Source organism: Natrix helvetica, assembly GCF_964273705.1.
Source record: "Natrix helvetica genome assembly, chromosome: Z".
NCBI lineage: Eukaryota > Metazoa > Chordata > Lepidosauria > Squamata > Natricidae > Natrix > Natrix helvetica.
The window spans coordinates 85,367,552-85,385,606 of NC_138554.1; the positions used below are offsets into that span (position 1 = coordinate 85,367,552).

The 18,055-nt window shown below is 42.8% G+C and overlaps 1 protein-coding gene across 1 annotated transcript in view; it reads left to right on the plus strand.

Moving 5' to 3' along the window:
• Positions 1–17,817, plus strand: part of ACAD11 (acyl-CoA dehydrogenase family member 11) — a 61,025-nt gene extending 43,208 nt beyond the window's left edge. Inside the window, exons 14-20 of the mRNA XM_081971076.1 lie at positions 7,717–7,783; positions 8,166–8,251; positions 9,254–9,325; positions 9,752–9,906; positions 10,096–10,212; positions 15,927–16,036; positions 17,250–17,817. Coding sequence (XP_081827202.1) covers positions 7,717–7,783; positions 8,166–8,251; positions 9,254–9,325; positions 9,752–9,906; positions 10,096–10,212; positions 15,927–16,036; positions 17,250–17,364 — 722 coding nt within the window. The 3' untranslated portion in view covers positions 17,365–17,817. The remainder of the gene's footprint in view (positions 1–7,716; positions 7,784–8,165; positions 8,252–9,253; positions 9,326–9,751; positions 9,907–10,095; positions 10,213–15,926; positions 16,037–17,249) is intronic.
• The last annotated feature ends 238 nt before the right edge of the window (positions 17,818–18,055 follow it).

Consider the following 18,055-nt stretch of genomic DNA (forward strand, 5'->3'; position numbering starts at 1 on the left):
AATATATCTTAAGCAACTCCAATTAATGAGAACTGGAATGCAACAAAGGAGAAAGATCAAGAAGAGAAGTGACAAACCCACTTAAACACAAACTCTAAACACCATCTCCTTACTGACAACTGATAACCTAATCTTGCCTGTGTGAGAAATTTTAATTAATAATAAATCAGAACTTGGAAAAGCAGGAGAAACACACCCAAATTTGGCTGTATGCAAGTTTGTTCCAATTAATATATTTTGAGCAATTATAACCAACAAGAAGCAGAAAGTACCAAGGAAAAAAAAATCAAGAACTGGGGAACTACGACTTCCGGTTCCGGCTGCGGATAGCGATGGGCAAGCTTTGCTCACCCCGCGCACTCCTGGTGGGCTCCCCACTGATCCGGGGGGCACAGGACGCCCTGGAGGGGCTCCTGCTGAGGGGGCAGCGTAGCGGGGGACCCCCTGAGTCGGCGGCGGCTGGGGGGGCTCCCCGCATTGCCCTAGGCACCAGGAGGCAAGAGGGGAGGCGCCGCGGCGTCTTCGCAATGAGGCAGCTGGAAGAAAGCAAGATTTGAAGGACGCAGCTGCTGTGTGGTGAGGTGGAAACTTTCCCCCATTCCCTTGGCTGAAAGAAAAAAAAATTGCCAGCTTTTTAGAACTGACTTTCAACTTGTTTTGGAGAAGCATGACTGGAGGGAGGGGGATTTCCCCCCCCGTTTGGACAAGCGGCTTTAAACCGTTTTGCTCTCTGCCCCCAGAGGAGGAGGGGGGAGCCATGCAATGAAATCACGCTCATAGCAAAGGCAGATTTTGGACTGCAATTGTGTAAATGAGATGATGATCTGAAAACTTTGAAAACTTTTGGTCTTTGCCTTTTGATCCCGGAGCTGGCAGGGCAAGATGGCACACTTCCGTCGTCTTCATAGACACTGAAACGTGACTCCGCCCATAGAAGCTTCAGGCATCTTGTCTTTGTCTCCGTGGCACTCAGACAAATCTCTTGTTACATTGGACTCTGGGCTTGGAACAAAGGACTTTATTACTTTATTGACAGGAGCTGAATACAGAAAAGGTTCCTATCTGCTTGGACTCTCTGCCTCGTAACCTCCCTTGGCGGTTTTCCTCCCTAATTGTTTCATCTCTGTACTGACATTGTTATCTCTTTGCTCATTATAATGCCACCCAAAAGACCACCCCCGGAGAAGCCGGGCTTTGCAGTCTCCGCCCCGACATCCTCAGCATCCAGCCCCAGCGGACAACAGACTTTAACCTCCCTGCTTCAGCCCAAGCCTTCTGAGGTGGACTTTCAGCAGATGTTTCAACAGATTTTAAAGGGACAGGAGGATTTAAAAAATCAATTTAAGGAGATGAATGAGCAAGTCAGAGAGAACCAAGACCGGGCGATTAACAATTCACAGAGACTGGATCTTTTGGAGGAGGAGATGGCTGAGATGAGGGGGGAGGTGGGGGGAGTGCAGAAAGGGAACCAAGAGCTTGAGAACCACCAGATAAAAATGGAATTTGAAAGAATGTCCTTTTATCTTAGATTTCAAAATGTGATTGAGGCGGATCATGAAGATTTAAGGGACATTATGATAAACCTTTTGGCTGAATACATCAAAAAAGACAAACAACAGATGGGGTGGGACATGGACCTGGTTTATAGAGTAAATTCAGCATACGCTAGAACACATAACTTTCCAAGGGAGGTACACATTAAATCCCTTAGAAAGACCACAAGAGATGAGATTCTGAGTGCACAAAGGGGGCAAGCACTAAAATACCAGGATAGAGAAATAGCCATTCTGAAACAGATCCCTAAGAAAGTGAGAGAGAGAAGAAAAAACTATTCGCTACTAGCGAAGAAATTATACCAGAAACGGGTGTGGATCAGATGGCTGATGCCTGAAGGTATGCTAATTTTCTGGGAGGATACAAGAGTCAGAATCAATACAACCATAGAGGCTCAGGCCTTTATGGAAAAAAATAAAGCCCTCCTAGATAAGCCTGATGACACTACACCAGACACACAGGACACGGGAGGGGCCAGAGCTCTGCTGGCGGGGGGAGAAGGGGCAACATCGAGAAAACTCAGATCACAAAAATGAACAGGAAAATCTGTTTGATGTAAAATGATTGAAATTATTTGAAGATAAAAGTTTATATGCTGACAAAATACCATCAATTTGTAATAATCTAATGTATTAATAAATGAAAAGTATGAGTACGGGGGGAGGGACCACCTCCTGCATATTGTAACTGCCAAAATTTGTAACTTACTCCACTACCCCTTTCCTTGTTTATTTTTTTAAAAACCAATAAAATTTTGTTTAAAAAAAAAAGAACTGGGGAACTACGAAGTCTTTTTTTTTCTTTTTTGTCTGCAAAAGATCAAGATGGCTCCAGCTTCTCTTCCGTTTTTACAGTAGTTGAATTAATTAAACACCAATTATGAAAGGAAAGGTCACTAAAATGTATAAGGAAATATTATTAGTACTTGATCATTATTAATGTGTAGATAACTGCGGGACATTACACACACCCACACACAAACTATGACAGTGCCAGGAAAACACCAAAAAATAACAATTTCCCCCCAAAAGACTGCAGATGAAACCAGTTTTTTTCCCTAACCCTAAGAACAGGAAAGACAAAGCCACTGGAATAAAAACCATCAAGGCATTGTGGGAAATTATAAAGGACAGTGCCAAGAAGCTCACAGAACCAGCAACCAACTCACAATTACCTAAACAACCAGGTATCACACAGAAACACACAAAATCTGGCAAAGCTGCCTTGCACCAACCTGGCCTGTCCATAGAAAAGCAGCCACCTTGAGACACATAAACCATGCACCAACCTGTACACTTAAAAGCAACATATTGCATCACAAATAAAACATTTGCAAAAAGGAATAACATTTCTTGTAATAAACATTCTATAAACAATAAATAAATAAAAATTCCCTAAAAATAATTTAAAACCACCAAGCTCAGGGAACACCAAGGACCCCGCTGTCGTCTCCCACCCTCCCCACCCCCACTCCTCTTCCTCCTCTCAATATATCCCACTCTTTCTAGCATTGATGATGATGATAATACCTGGTTTCGGTAATGAAACATCTGCAAGAAAACAAGCAAGCTCAGAGAGCACCAAGGACCACACAATCATCGCCCTCCTCCTCCACCTTCTCCTCTGTAGCCCATTTTTTCTATATATTTTTTCTGATAATACCTGGTTGGGTAATGAGATGCCTGCAAGAAAACCACCAAGTTCAGAGAACACCAAAGGACCCCACAGTCTTCTGCCTCCTTATCTTTTTCCTTCTTGTCCTTTGACTTCTCCTCCTCCTCCTTTCCCCACAACCCCATTCCCTTCTAGCACTGATGATGTTACCTAGTTTGGTAATGAAATGTCTGTAAGAAAACCACCAAGCTCAGAAAGCAGCAAGATCCCACTATTCCCCACCTCCTCTTTCTCCCTTTCTTTCTCCTTTTTGTCCCTTCTCCTCCTCCCCCCCCCACTCCCTTCTAGCCCTGATGATGTTACCTAGGTTAGAGTTACTGGGCGTGTGTGTGTGTGTGAGGCTGGAATTATGCCCCCCCCCCGCACCCTCCCTCCCGGGGGTCGAAGTACCTAAAAGGGACAGGCAGACTGCCACTGCCACAGCTCCACTGAGGACATTTCTGAGAAGAGAAACTTCTCCGGTCGGGCTGCGCCTGTGTGATCCGAGCAACCATGCGGTTCACCTCACTGACTGTCTCCCTGGCGATGGGCTGGCAGTTGCCGGTGCTCCACCAGCTCGGGCACGACCAGAGAAGTTTCTCTTCTCAGAAATGTCTTCTCAGTGGAGCTGTGGCAGTGGCAGCCTGCCTGTCCCTTTGAGGTACTTCGACCCCCGGGAGGGAGGGTGCGGGGGGGCGTAACTCCAGCCTCACACACACACACACACACACACACACACACGTTGCTCAGTAACCCTAACCTTCACGCTTTTATCCGCGCTCTCCTCGGCTCCTCACGAGTGCAATAGATGTCCAGAAGTGGCTTTTGGGGCTAGGGTTTCAGTCCCCCGCCGCTTCTGGACGTCTATTGTCATCGTGAGGAACCGAGAAGAGTGCGAAGGTTCTTGGCGCTCCGGGAAGCTACGAAAGTGGCTGGGAGAGGTGCGCGGCTTTGTTTTGCCTCCCTGGACATTGCAGCAGCAGCCCCAAGTGCGCCAATCTCACCATTTTTTGCATCGGGGCATGCTGCAAGGGGGGGGAGTGAAGACCTTTTCCAGCTGGTGCAAAGGACTTCCCCAGACTTGCTTTAGTGAGCACGGGCCCGCACCTCCACCACCACCAATCTGGAAAAGGTCTTTACTCCCTCTCTCTTGCAGCACACCCCGAGGCAAAAAATGCCAAGGCCTTGCAAGGGCCCCGAACTTGGGCTGGCCGCGCCGCGTAAGCTCCCGCCGCCATCCCCACCCCGGCGCTTTCTGGCGGCCCTGTGCTATAAGCAAGCCCGGGATCCTTGCAAGGCCGCAAAAGGTCAACGAACTCGCTTATAGTGCAGGGCCATGGCAGCCCTCCCCCCCGCCCCCTGCTTAGTTGCACTTTACTTACCTTCTCGGAGTCGGCAGGCAGCAATAGAGCGCCAAACAGGAAAAAAGGTAAGTGGGTTTAGATAGGGTTCTTAGAGGCGGGCGAGGCGATTGGTGAGGTAGCCAATCAGTGAGCGGTGGGCAGGGCTAGGATAGTGCAGACTGGCGGGGAGCAATGGAGCAGCTTCTGGATGGGCGGGGCGAGCGAGCGAGTGAGTGAGTGACAGGGGCGGGACAGGAAGTTACTTCCGGGTTCATTGACCATCCGGTTCGCCCGATCCAGTGTGAACCGGCAGAAACCCACCACTGGATGTTGGCTATGGAATAGTATATATGTGGTTATATGTTACGAAAATGAAAAAAAAAAAAAAAACAGGGCCTTCCCCGACAAAGCCAAAAGCAAATCAACCCCTAAAATGGACAATGGACTGTTAAAAAGCCTTTGAGAAATTAAAACGGCTCTTTTCCCAAGAGCCCATACTGCAACACCCTGACCCAGAACTACAATTCATAATTCAGATGGATCCTAGTGATTTAGCGGTAGTGACAGTACTATTGCAAAAGAATAAAGAAGGCCACCTCTTGCTGTGTGCTTTCATCTCCAAAAAACTCACCACTACTGAAAGGAGGTGGGCCATTTGGGAGAAAGAGCTGTTTGCGATTAGATGGTCCCTGCTCACTTGGAGACATTTCCTGGAAAGGGGGGGATATGCCGTTCGAGTCTGGACTGACCATAAAAACCTCGAAGCTCTCAAAGCCCATTGAAGATTATCCCCCAAACAAGTTTACTGGGCACAATACTTCCATAGGTTCCAATTCAAACTGAAACACATCCCTGCAGGGAAGAACTTGTTGGCGGATGCCTTGTCAAGAAAACCACAGTACGACAGTAAGAAGGAAGAAGCTGTTCACCTCATCCTTTCTTCTTCTCACCAAAAGGTGGCCCAAGTCACCACCTGAAGCCAAGATAAGCTGATGATAGTGATGAAATTGGCGCTCCCAGCAGACCCGTGGTTCAACAATAAGAAGGACATCCTAATGATGAAAGATGGCTTAGCCTGGAGGGGTCCAAACTTTATGGCCCTGCGGGGTTGAGGCTGGAAGTTCTACAGTGAAGCCACGATGTGAAAATAGGAGGCCACTTTGGATTCCTAAAAATGCTCCACCTCGCCAGGCGTCAATTTTGGTGGCCAAAGATGAAATTGGAAGTGGAAGATTACGTAAAAAGCTGTGCTACTTGCTCAACAATGAAAATATGCCCGGGGAAGCCCCCTGGACTAATACAAGTGGCCAGCCCTAGCTGACCATGGGAAGAGATTGCAATGGACTTCATTGTCGAGCTCCCAGACAGCAGTGGGAATAGAGTAATCTGGACAGTTATTGATTTGTTTTCCAAGAAGTGCATTTCATCACTTGCTCAGGTTGCCGTCTGCAAAGAAATTAGCGAAAATGTGAAACTCATTTATCACCTGCACGGAATGCCAAAGAGGATCATTTCAGACTGTGGAGTCCAGTTCACCACAAAGTTCTGGAGAGAGTTCCTGAGGTCCATTGGGTCCACACAAGGACTGAGCTCAGCGTTTCATCCCAGCATGAACGGCGAGAGGAGAATGCCAATGTGATAGTGGAGCAATACATCTGGTGGTATGTGGACTATCAGCAAGACAACTGGTTGGACTTGCTACGCTTCACCGAAGTGGCGTACAACAATGCGGTCCACAGCAGCACTGGATTAACTCCTTTCCAAATTACCAGTGGCATGGAATTTGTTCCCATGCCTGAGCTGCCTAGAGAACCTCCCTCCTCCATGTCTCTGACTGAATGGATGGACACGCTAAAGAAAGGATGGGAAAATATGAAGAAAGCTCTAGTGGAAGCGGCAGAAGCCTACAAGAAGCAAGCTGATAAACACTGCTTGCTCCAACCCCCCTTTCGTGTGGGGAACAAAGTTTTCGTATCTACCAAATACATAAGATTAAGAATGCCTAGCAAGAAATTTGGCCCAAAATTTCTAGGCCCATTCCCAATAATGAAGATAATTAACCCAGTTACAGTTCAACTCAGTCTACCCAGAATTCTAGGGAAAATTTACCCAGTATTTCATTGTAGCTTGTTGAAGCCAGTAATTGGGTGCAGCATAACACCGTCCACCCAAGCTCCCCCTCCTCCAGTAGTGATAGAAGGGAAAATACATTATGAGGTGAAACAAATCTTAGACTCTGGGCTGTACAGTGGTCGCTTGCAGTATTTAGTGCATTGGAAGGGGTACCCTTTGTCTGAAGCTATTTGGGTGAAAAGCTGGAACCTAAAAGCGGATAAGTTGGTAAAACAATTCCATGATAAATTTCCCGATAAGCCAAAGGATCCCTCTGGAGAGGGGAAGAGGTGGTTAATTCTGTTATGTTAACCCCTACATTATTCTCTTTTTAGGAAACATTTTTCTTCTGAGGAGAGGACGCCTTTCAGGCCTGCAGCTGGTTCCTTGTGGGATCTTTAGCCTGCCACACTAATATTCTATTCTACTATGCTGTTTCATTAGTGGGGAATTGGGAGGAAAATAGTAAGGAGTAGAATGTGATGTTGTCAAAATAAAATTCCTTTCTAGAATCCAAGGTCATCCTTTGTCTCTACACCTCTGCACCTGACCAGAACTGGATGGGTGGAATTGCCAGCATGGCAGTGAAAGATTGAACCATGTGGTGGGCTTGTGGGTGTGGGGGCAGGATCTTGAACTTTGAACTGGGTGGGGGAAACCGGGAAACTTTCAGATTTGTGTTTTCCTAGATGTGCCAAATGGCTCTCTTAATAAATTGGAACTTTGAGCAATACTTTGCCTTGGACTCTGATTTAATTTTGGATATTATTTGGAACCCTGACACTGGATTTCTGCCTTAGTGTAAAACACAATCTTATATCAGCATAAAGCTTTTTCTACATATGGCTAGTATTATTTGTGGAAGTAGTTTTCCAGGTTTTCACACTCAGTGTTCCAATGTTCTCTTTAACTATTGCTTTTAAATTTACTAGAAAGAAAGATCTATTGATCATTGTAAGTATATTTTCTTTTCTGAAAAGTAAAAAATATTGTAAATTCTTAACCCAATGATAAAGGTTTCAACCAATAAATTCTTTTTGTGTTCATTTTTCAGGAGCTGGAAATCCCAACTGCAAGTTTGCTATTGTAATGGGCAAAGATAATAATACTTCTGCATCCAGGTAAGAAGAAATGTTCAATTTGTGTTTGAAATATGTATGGAACACGAAACAACACTAATTTTCTATAATATACTGTGGAATAATTTTCTATCACACTCCTACCCAGCTGCTAAGATACTGCCAATAACTTCTAGGTTGCTGCTTTAAGAATCATAACTATTAAAGGAGAATATTTGTAGCTCAGGGTTCACATGAGGGGTCTTTGGTGCTCTCTGAGCCTGCTTATATGTTTCATTACCCAAACTAGATAACATCATCAGTGCTAGTAAGAAATGCTGTGCATATAGGAAAATAGATGTTTAGAAATTACTGTTAATCCAGAGTGTCTTATTTACTGTCTTTTTCAGTATTCAATACCACTTATTACTTTTATTTCAATTAGGTATAAACAGCATAGTATGATTATTGTGCCAATGGATACACCTGGAGTGAAACTTATAAGGCCTCTTTCAGTATTTGGGTATTTTGGTAAGTGGAATTGTCAGTTGTTTGTATTTCGAGTGCTTGAAGTTGCATCTGAATATTTGTCTGAATTTCTGATCTATAGGAGGAAGATGGGAATGGGAGGGGATATAAAGGCCTCTATGTGGGTCAGGTGTATGCATGGAACTGTATTTGTACCATCTATATCAGAAAAATCAATCTGAGCTGCAGTAAGAAAAAATATATGGGATGCAGTGGGTTTCCTGAAGTTCTGATGGGAAGTCTGTTGTAAGTTAATGCAGTGGATTTCTTTAGTTTATGCTCAGTTTGATGAGAGAGAAAGAGAGGGAGAAAATGGGTGTTTGCAAGATATGGTTAAAAAAAAAGGAAAGGCAGCAGCCATGGTGGTGTAAACAAATTCGCTTTTTTTATACATATTACATATTCTATTGCCATATAGATAGTTTAGTTGACTTTATAGAAAAAGTTTCAGACACTGAACTATGCAGAAATATTACATTCCTAAAATGTTACATGCATTTGATGGATTCTTTGCTGAATTATTTTTGTTTCAGTTCCCCAAAAAGAGAATTACTTACTGTTAGGTAAAGGTTCTCCTTGTACATATGTGTTAGTCGTTCCCGACTCTAGGGAACGGTGCTCATCTCTGTTTCAAAGCCAAAGAGCCAGTGCTGTCCGAAAACGTCTCTGTGGTCATGTGGCCAGCATGACCAAATGCCAAAGGCACAAAGAACGCTGTTACCTTTCCACCAAAGGTGGTCCCTATTTTTCTACTTGCATTTTTACATGCTTTCGAATTGCTAGGTTGGCAGAAATTGGGACAAGCAACGAGAGCTCACTCCGTTACGTAGCACTAGGGATTCGAACCGCCAAACTGCTGACCTTTCTGATCGACAAGCTCAGTGTCTTAGCCAATGAGCCACCATGTCCTCTAACCTACTATTACTATATTAGATCTTTTTTTTCTAAATAACACTGCTGGCAGTTTTCCTTAATTGATACTTGATTGTCTTCATAATTTTTTAGATTATTTTCATGGTGGACATTTTGAAATACATTTTAATGATGTTCGTGTCCCTGCCACCCATCTGATACTGGGTGAGTCTTGAATTTCTTCTTCTTCTGATAGTTATTGAATTGTTATAAACCTTCGTTGGTTAAATTACCTGAGCTGGGAAGAACCAGCCTTGCCGTGACTTTTTGAACTTTACACAATTGTATGATACGTATGAGAGCCAATTTGGTGTAGTGGTTAAGAAATCAGACTAGAAACTGGGAGTTCTAATCCACCTTACGCACAATGCCAGCTGGTTGACCTTGTGCTAGTCACACTCTCTGTCCTAGGAAGGAAGCAATGGCAATCAGTTCTGAAAAGCTTTATCAAGAAAAGTGTCCAGACCTATCCAAACTTTCTGTATGAGACCCTAGAAAGTTGTTATCAGTCAGAACATTTGCATTCCAATGTAGCAAATAATTATGTATTTACCCACAAAGAGAAAAGAACTGCCTTTTTTTGTAACACAGGAGAGGGAAGAGGATTTGAAATAGCTCAAGGACGACTTGGACCAGGCCGTATTCACCACTGTATGAGATCAATTGGAGCAGGTGAAACTGCTCTCCAGTTTCTGTGTGAGCGATCAGCTCAAAGGGTCACATTTGGGAAGAAACTCTTTCATCATGTGAGTTCACAACCTAATTATATAATCTTGTATATAAAAACTCTTTTTGCAACTTGAAGATAGATATGAAGCTGATAAGAAATATAGAGTAGCAAAGTAAGTCATTTTTTAAAACCTGAGCACTGCATGTAGTTTTATTTTGTTTTTAACTGCATTTTCTAATTTGCTTTTTGCCTTATTTTCCTATAGGAAGTTGTTGCGCACTGGATTGCTGAGTGCCGCATTGCTATTGAACAGGCAAGGCTGCTTACACTGAAAGCAGCTAATAAAATAGATGCCATGGGCAATAAAGCAGCTAGAAAAGAGGTAACAGGACGGAAATTTTGTATGTGGATGGGGTAAACTATCAGGAATTTAATTAAACTGTTTTTGCGGAGAACAAAAAAAAATGATGGCTTTCATAAACATTTGCATATTTTTGAGAACCATATTAGACCTCATTGTTAATTTGGTCTGCGTGTGGTTTGTTAATTTAAATCAATTGGTTTAAATTTGTCAATGATATGAACTGATGTCAACAGTCAATTAACCAGTTGATAATTGAATACATAGTAGATCATTATGTACTTCTCAAAGTAATTTTTCAATTACTTTGAAGAATTATATATTTTATCGATAAACTTGGTTAAATTCTGTTGTGTATACTGATGAATTTTATTATGGAATCCATATACTGTATTTTTCGGAGTATAAGATGCTTTTTCCCACAAAAAAGGCTGAAAATCTGGGTGCGTCTTATACACTGAATACTGCATTTTCTGCCTCCCAAAGCCCCACCCCCTTCACAAAAATGGCCGTGCATAGCCTTATGGAGGCTTTCAGAGAGCTCCTGGGGGTTGGGGAGGGCAGAAATGAGCAAAATATGGGCCCTTTGTTGCAAAAAATGAACAGTTTTTTGATTGTTTTTGCCCCACCCACCAAGAGCACTCTGCAAGCCCCCTAAAGTCTATTCATGCTTTTAAAAAAAAGACGGGCCTGTTTTCGTGAAAAAAGGGCGGTTTTGGGGAGATTTACAGAGTGCAAAAACTTTTTTCTCTTTTGGAAAGCTCTTTAACTGATTGATGAGAATTACATTGATCAAGTGCTGTGCCAGCAGAAACACCTACCTATCTAATGTATTTCTCTCTCTCTCTATTTCTTTCTCTCTATCCCTCTATCTACCTACATACACACACACACACTCTCTCTCCCTACCTACCTAGCGTATTTCTCTCTCTCTATTTCTCTCTCTCTATCCCTCTACCTACCTATACTCTCACTCCCTACCTACATACTGTATTGCTCTCTCTCTCTCTCCCCCTTTATCTATCTACCTACCTAACTACTCTCTCTCTCCCTACCTACCTACTATATTTCTCTCTCTCTCTCTATCCCTTTATCTACCTACCTTCCTAACTACTCTCTCTCTCCCTACCTATCTACTGTATTTCTCTCTATCTCTTTCTATTTTTCTCTCTCTATCCCTCTACCTACCTACCTACACTCTCTCCCTATCTACCTACTATATTAGACTTAGGTGCTGCAGATTGTCAGTGATTTCCTTCTCCAGCACATGGATAAATACACCTGGAAACATCTACCTACCAGCTACTCTCTCTTCCTATGTACCTACTGTATTTCTCTTTCTCCCCCTCTGTCTACCTACATACCAACCTACCTACTGTCTCTCTCCCTACCTAACAACTGTATTTCTCTCCCTCTCTCTATTTCTCTATCCCTCTATCTACCTACCTATCTACACACTTTCTCTCTCTCTCCCTCCCTACTGTATTTCTCTCTATATATATATATTTCTCTCTCTCTCTCTATCCCTTTATCTGCCTACCTACCTAACCTCTCTCTCTCTGTCAGCGTTCCAAGTATCATGCAGAATTAAATCAGAATCCAAGGCAAAACTTTCCTTAAAGTTCCAATTTAATAAGTCAGACATCTTAGTACATCTGTGGAATACCAACTCTGATTTGCTTCCTGGAATTCCACCCAGTTGAAAGTTCATAATCTTATGCCCACTCCCAAAATTCCATCACATGGTCCAATCTTCTTCTTCAACCCCGACAACTCCAACCCGCTGGTTCCGGTCAGGTGTCAAGGTGTGGAGACAAAAGATGACCTTGGCTTCTAGAAAAGAATGACAACAACACATTCCACAATTCTACTCCTTTCTATTCCCCCCTTCCAATTACTACACTAATGAAACAGCATAGGAAAATAATAGAAAGTGTGGCAGGCCAAAGATCCTAAAAAGGAATATATACAGTCGGCCTCTCCTCAGAAGAAAAATGTTTTCTGGAAAAGAAAAAGAATTAAAATTAGAAGTTACCATACACAATTAACCACCTCTGCCTTCCCCAGGGGGACCCTTTGGCTTGTCAGGGAATTTCTCATGGAATTGTTTCACTAAGTTATCCGCTTTTAGATCCCAACTTTTCACCCACGTAGCTTCAGACAAAGGGTACCCCTTCCAATGCACTAAATATTGTAAGCGACCTCTATACAGCCTGGAATCTAAGATTTTTTTCACTCATAATGTGTTTCCTCTTCTACCACTACAGGAGGAGGGGGAGCTTGGGTGGATGGCCTTATGCTAGACCCCATTACTGGTTTCAACAAGCTACAATGGAATACCGGGTACATTTTCCCTAGAATTCTGGGTAGGCTGAGTCGAACTGTAACTGGGTTAATTATCTTTTCTATCGGGAAAGGATCTAGAAATTTTGGATCCAATTTCTTACTAGGCATCCTTAATCTTATATATTTAGTAGACACAAAAACTTTGTCCCCCACTCGAAAGGGGGTTGGAGGGAGCGATGTTTATCAGCTTGCTTCTTGTAGGCTTCTGCCGCATCTGCTAGGGCCTTCTTCTTATTTTCCCATCCCTTCTTTAGTGTGTCCATCTATTCATTCAGAGACATGGAGGAGGGAGGTTCTTTAGGCAGCTCAGGCATGGGAACGAATTCCATGCCACTGGTAATCTGGAAAGGAGTTAATCCGGTACTGCTGTGGACCGCATTATTATATGCCACTTCAGCGAAGGGTAGCAAGTCTGACCAGTTGTCTTGCTGATAGTCCACAAAACACCGGATGTATTGTTCCACCTCTGCTGCGCAGTTCATGCTGGGGTGAACCTCTGAGCTCAGTTCTTGTGTGGACCCAATGGATCTCAGGACCTCTTTCCAGAACTTGGTTGTGAACTGGACTCCGCGGTCTGAAATGATCCTCTTGGGTACTCCGTGCAGGCGATAAATGTGTTTCACAAACATTTTTGCTAATTTGTTTGCGGATGGCAATCCTGAGCAAGCGATGAAGTGAGCCTGCTTGGAATCCAAATCAATGACTATCCAGATTACTCTGTTCCCACTGCTGTCTGGGAGTCCCACAATGAAGTCCATTGCGACCTCTTCCCATGGTCAGTTAGGGCTGGCCACTCGTTGTAGCAGTCCAGGGGACGTCTCCGGCAGTTGTTTGGGCTTTTCCTCCTCCGAGGCCTCCCCCTTGGTAGGACTCTTCGTCACCTTAAGTTCCTTAAGTGGGGATCCTCTTCCAGAGGTTGTTGGCCCTTTTCCTCCTCCAGTGGTAGCGGCTCAACCACAATCATCAATTTCCTACCACTGTCTTTCCACTTTATCGTCGGCTTCCACTTGTCAAGCCATGCAAGCCCCAAGATTATTTTTTCTGGCATCTCTGGAGCCACAATGAATCTGAGAAGCTCATAGTGGTGGCCAACTTGTAACTTCACAAGTTCAGTTATTAGCATGGCTAGGGCCCCTCCAATTAGCATTCCATCTACCTGCTCAACCCGAATGGGACAGGCTAGAGGTCTTGTGCATATGCCTAGTTGCTTGACAATCGACATGCTGATTAAGCATTGAGTGCAACCGGTGTCCACAACTGCTTCAACTTCCCCTTCCACCCTCCTCTCAGGTACTTGGAGGTTGACTTGGAAGGCAAAGGGGTGGATGGGTGCACTCACCATTGGGTCATCTTCGGCATTTTCCTCCTCCGAGGCCTCCCCATTGGTAGGACTCTTTGTCACCTTAGGTTGGGAATCCTCTTCCAGAGGTTGTTGGCCCAGATGACTTTTTTCTGGTGGCATCTGGAGCCTTCTCTTTACCGTTGTGGCGGTTGGTGTACACCTTTGTGGCATTGGGGCTGGAGCCAAGCACTCTGATGCTCTATGGCCAAGTTGACAGCAACGGTGGCATTTTATTGGCCCCCGCGAAGGAACCTAGTTACATCTCTAAACTTAGGAACCGCCACTTCACGTTGTTCTACTATCCATCCTGCAGCTTCCCCATTGGTAAATCCTTCTTCCATTGTTGAGAACCTTTCTCTGTAGGAAGGTGGGGTAAGAACTTGTTGGGGCATTGCAGGTGCACATGGTCCTGCCATCCATCCTGCAGGCCTCCCTTTGGTAATCCCTTCTTCTATTGTGGAGATTGCTTCTCTGTAGGAAGGTGGAGTAAGAACCTATTGGGGCATTGCAGGTGCATATGGTCCTGCCATCCATCCTGCAGGCCTCCCTTTGGTAATCCCTTCTTCCATTGTGGAGATTGCTTCTCTGTAGGAAGGTGGGGTAAGAACCTGTTGGGGCATTGCAGGGGAGACTGGAACCGGTGGGGAGGTCAATCCCTCGGTTGGCCACTGCCCAGTTATCGGCCATGGTGCCATCTGCTGAGGGAGGGCAGGTGCCCACTGGCATCCCTTCCATCCATGACCTGGGGTTAAGACCCATCCCGGGGTTGCCTGCTTCACAGGTTGCAGTTCAACCGATGGCTGGCTAGGGGGGTTATGTGCCAAGGACCCCTCTGCTGGCTTGGAGGAGTTATGGGCCAAGTAGGTGCCCTCTGCTGGCTTGGAGAATTTTCCATGCTGATGGCCACGGATTTGCCCACTGGAATCTTTTCCATCCATGCCCTGGGAAGAAAGCCCAATTTGGTGATGCTTCATTCACAAGCTGCAGCCCAATTTCTGGTGGCTGGCAAGTGAAAGATGCTGGCCAAATCCCTTCTTGCTGGCTGGGTTGAATTTCCTATTTTGATAGGGAATCTGTCTTCAACTCAGTTGCAAGGTAATAAGTCATTTCATTTATCGCTGTTTGGAAGGAGTAATTATCTCCACTCCAGTCCTCCAGTCCATTGCAGCATTTATTAGTGAAGTGGGGGAAAAGATTGACTCACGTTTGGCTGAAGAAGTTGGTCTGGGATTCCAAACATCTTGTCATTTCCATCTATGTACAGAATCTTTCCCCCCTCCAGATGCTATAAATCTTAAACAGGAATTCCTTCTCCTTTGAAGATTTGCAGAGAAGCGTTCCCAATTACTACACTAATGAAACAGCATAGAAAAATAATAGAAAGTGTGGCAGGCCAAAGATCCTAAAAAGGAATATATTTGGAGGCCTGACACGCACGCACTCACTCACTCACTCACTCACTCACTCACTCACTCACTCACTCTCCCTCCCTCCCTCCCTCCCACCCTCCCTCTCTCTCTCTCTCTCTCCGTACCTACCTACTGTATTTCTCTCTCTTTCTCTCTATCCCTCTACCTTCCTACTTCTTGGTGCTTCTTATACTCCGGTGCATCATGTACTCCGAAAAATACGGTAATCTCTCAACAAATACTGAAGGGAACATTAGGCTGAAATATAATTAGTGCCCAAAACTTTATGTACTTTGTGACTAAATGAAATATGAATCTTTCTTATTTGGTTTGATAAGATTATACCACAGTGCTTCTTGTGGTTGTCCTCTACTATGCAATAATTTATTTGTGTTGATTTAAGAAAGCAACAAAATAAGAGATCACAGGGTCATATATAGGGAGTTTTATTAACAAAAGTCTCAAGGTAAGATGTTCATTCTTATTTGCTATTTCCCATGCAGAATCTCTCAGTCTTAGAAACAATTACAAATCAAACTCTAGAATGCTTTTCACCTCCTTAGATTCAAAATTCAGTTTGCAGTGAATGACACTTTTATTTCTACACTTATCTAAAAAATTCTAACTTATCTTCACAGATTGCTATGATCAAAGTGGTGGCACCCCGAGCAGTCCTTAAAGTGATAGATTGTGCTATTCAAATTTATGGTGCTGCTGGATTCTCAGAAGACTTCCCATTGGCTCAAATGTAAGTGGAAAATACTCAAAATACTCAGACCAACTCAGCCTGCTAGAAATAAGCTCCTAAATCTTCAGTTTTGGCCAAGTAGTTGGTATCCCTTATTTAATCGGAAAATTTTAAACCTCAAGTTTATTCTTTCAACATTATTGACATTGTTGCAGTGTGCCAAACTAGCTTTCTGCATTCTTTTTAATATTAATTCTTTCTTCTAGTGGGGGGAACAATATTTTGTTTAAATATCCATGAAATTTTCAGTGAAGTGGGAAACTAAAATATCTAATGAGTGATTTTAATGTCCACAATATTCTGAGATGCTCATGCTCCCTCAGCCTATCATCAATGGCCAACTAAAATAGAATTACAAAGTGTAAATAAATATTGGGTTAAATTAATTTTCCCTAGTCAGGTCAGTTGTTTGTTCCAGAATGATAAAAGAGCAGCGCTAACAAAACTTACCTCTTTATCATTTTCTCATCTTTTTTTCCTTTTTATCCATGCATCTGTCCTGGAGAATGGTGGGCAACTAATCATCCCCTCTAACTCTGATTAGATTATAGTGATTCCTCCCTCCTGCCCTGCAAGAATGTTTAGAATGTAAGAACTGATAATTTTTCAGTAACCTTTGCAGTAGTTGGCTTTGTTTCAAAGTTGACCTTTTCCAAGCTCATGGGCTGAGTGTTTAATTATGCTAGCTGTTATGCAAACAGACCCAGAAAGTAGTCTAATCATTTTGTGGTTTGGGTTATTGCTTGAAATCCATCTAAGATTCATGAGCCCTGAAACTTCAGTACTGTCCTGAATAATAATAATTGAAAATACTTTCATTCTTTAAATCTTATTTTTATTGTGCTTTAAGCTAAATTAAATTTCAAATCACAATACGGATGTTAATATTAAGGCCCTGTAAATGTAGGCATGCATGTTACTACTGTTTAAGTTTTTAGTTCAAAAGGTTTGTCTCTGCTAGAACTTCAGTCATCTCACTCAGTCATTTGTCTTGGCCCAAAAGATAATGTGATTCCACCAAGCATACACTGTCTTATTAAAGCTTAATCACACTATTAAAACTATAGACTTAACTAAATTTTGGCTGTTCTGCCTATATTATGTACAGCAGTCATTGTATGTTCCAATACTATAACTAGAAAGACTGCTAAAGCAGCAGCTACCAACCTCTGTTCTGTATTATTGAATTGGCACAATCTTAATATTTTCACAGGTTTGCCTATATTCGGACTTTGCGTGTGGCAGATGGGCCTGATGAAGTTCATCTCTCAACAATTGCAAAATTAGAACTGCTTGACCAAGCTGGGCAACTGAATGCACATCTGTAACAACTATTTTATTTTGTGATGGCAATTCAGAACCTTCCTCCACAAAGCATTTTTCTTAAAATTAAGAAAATTAAGACACCTAAAGAGGAACATTCCCAAAAACAAAGCAAAACCTTGATTAAATTTCAGTAATCTGTCTTTATTTCTGCAGAAAAGCTAAGTCATTTAATTGCAAAACTAGAATAAAAGCTCAAGTATTGCCAAGCCATCACAACAGAATCCATCATCCCTGCTGTTCGCTGTTGGGGATGATGGAAATGAAAGTTCTGCTATATTATTCATATACTTCTACTATATTACATTACTAAATTTCCATTCATTTAATCTCTAGTGATTTCTTCTTTTTTTGGAAACTGTGGTAAATATAAATACAGCCTTTGAAAATGAGCATCAAACAATATTCAACATTTTTATAATCTGCTTTGAACAATAAAAATATTTTAATTACTGAGCTGATTGGCTTTAAATTTATCAAATAAATAATTCAGTGAACAAGAACATAGCTCAGCAAAAATCTTTTCATTCTGGGTATCTTGGTGGCAACAAGTATTCAATTCAGGTACTCTTGAGTAGCTGCGATAGTGATGAAGATCACAGCTAATTTATCTGGTTAAATTAAATGGAAAATTATTAGCATTTTGCATTTATAACAGATTGTTTAAAAAATATTTTGAAGTTTTCTTATTTTTAA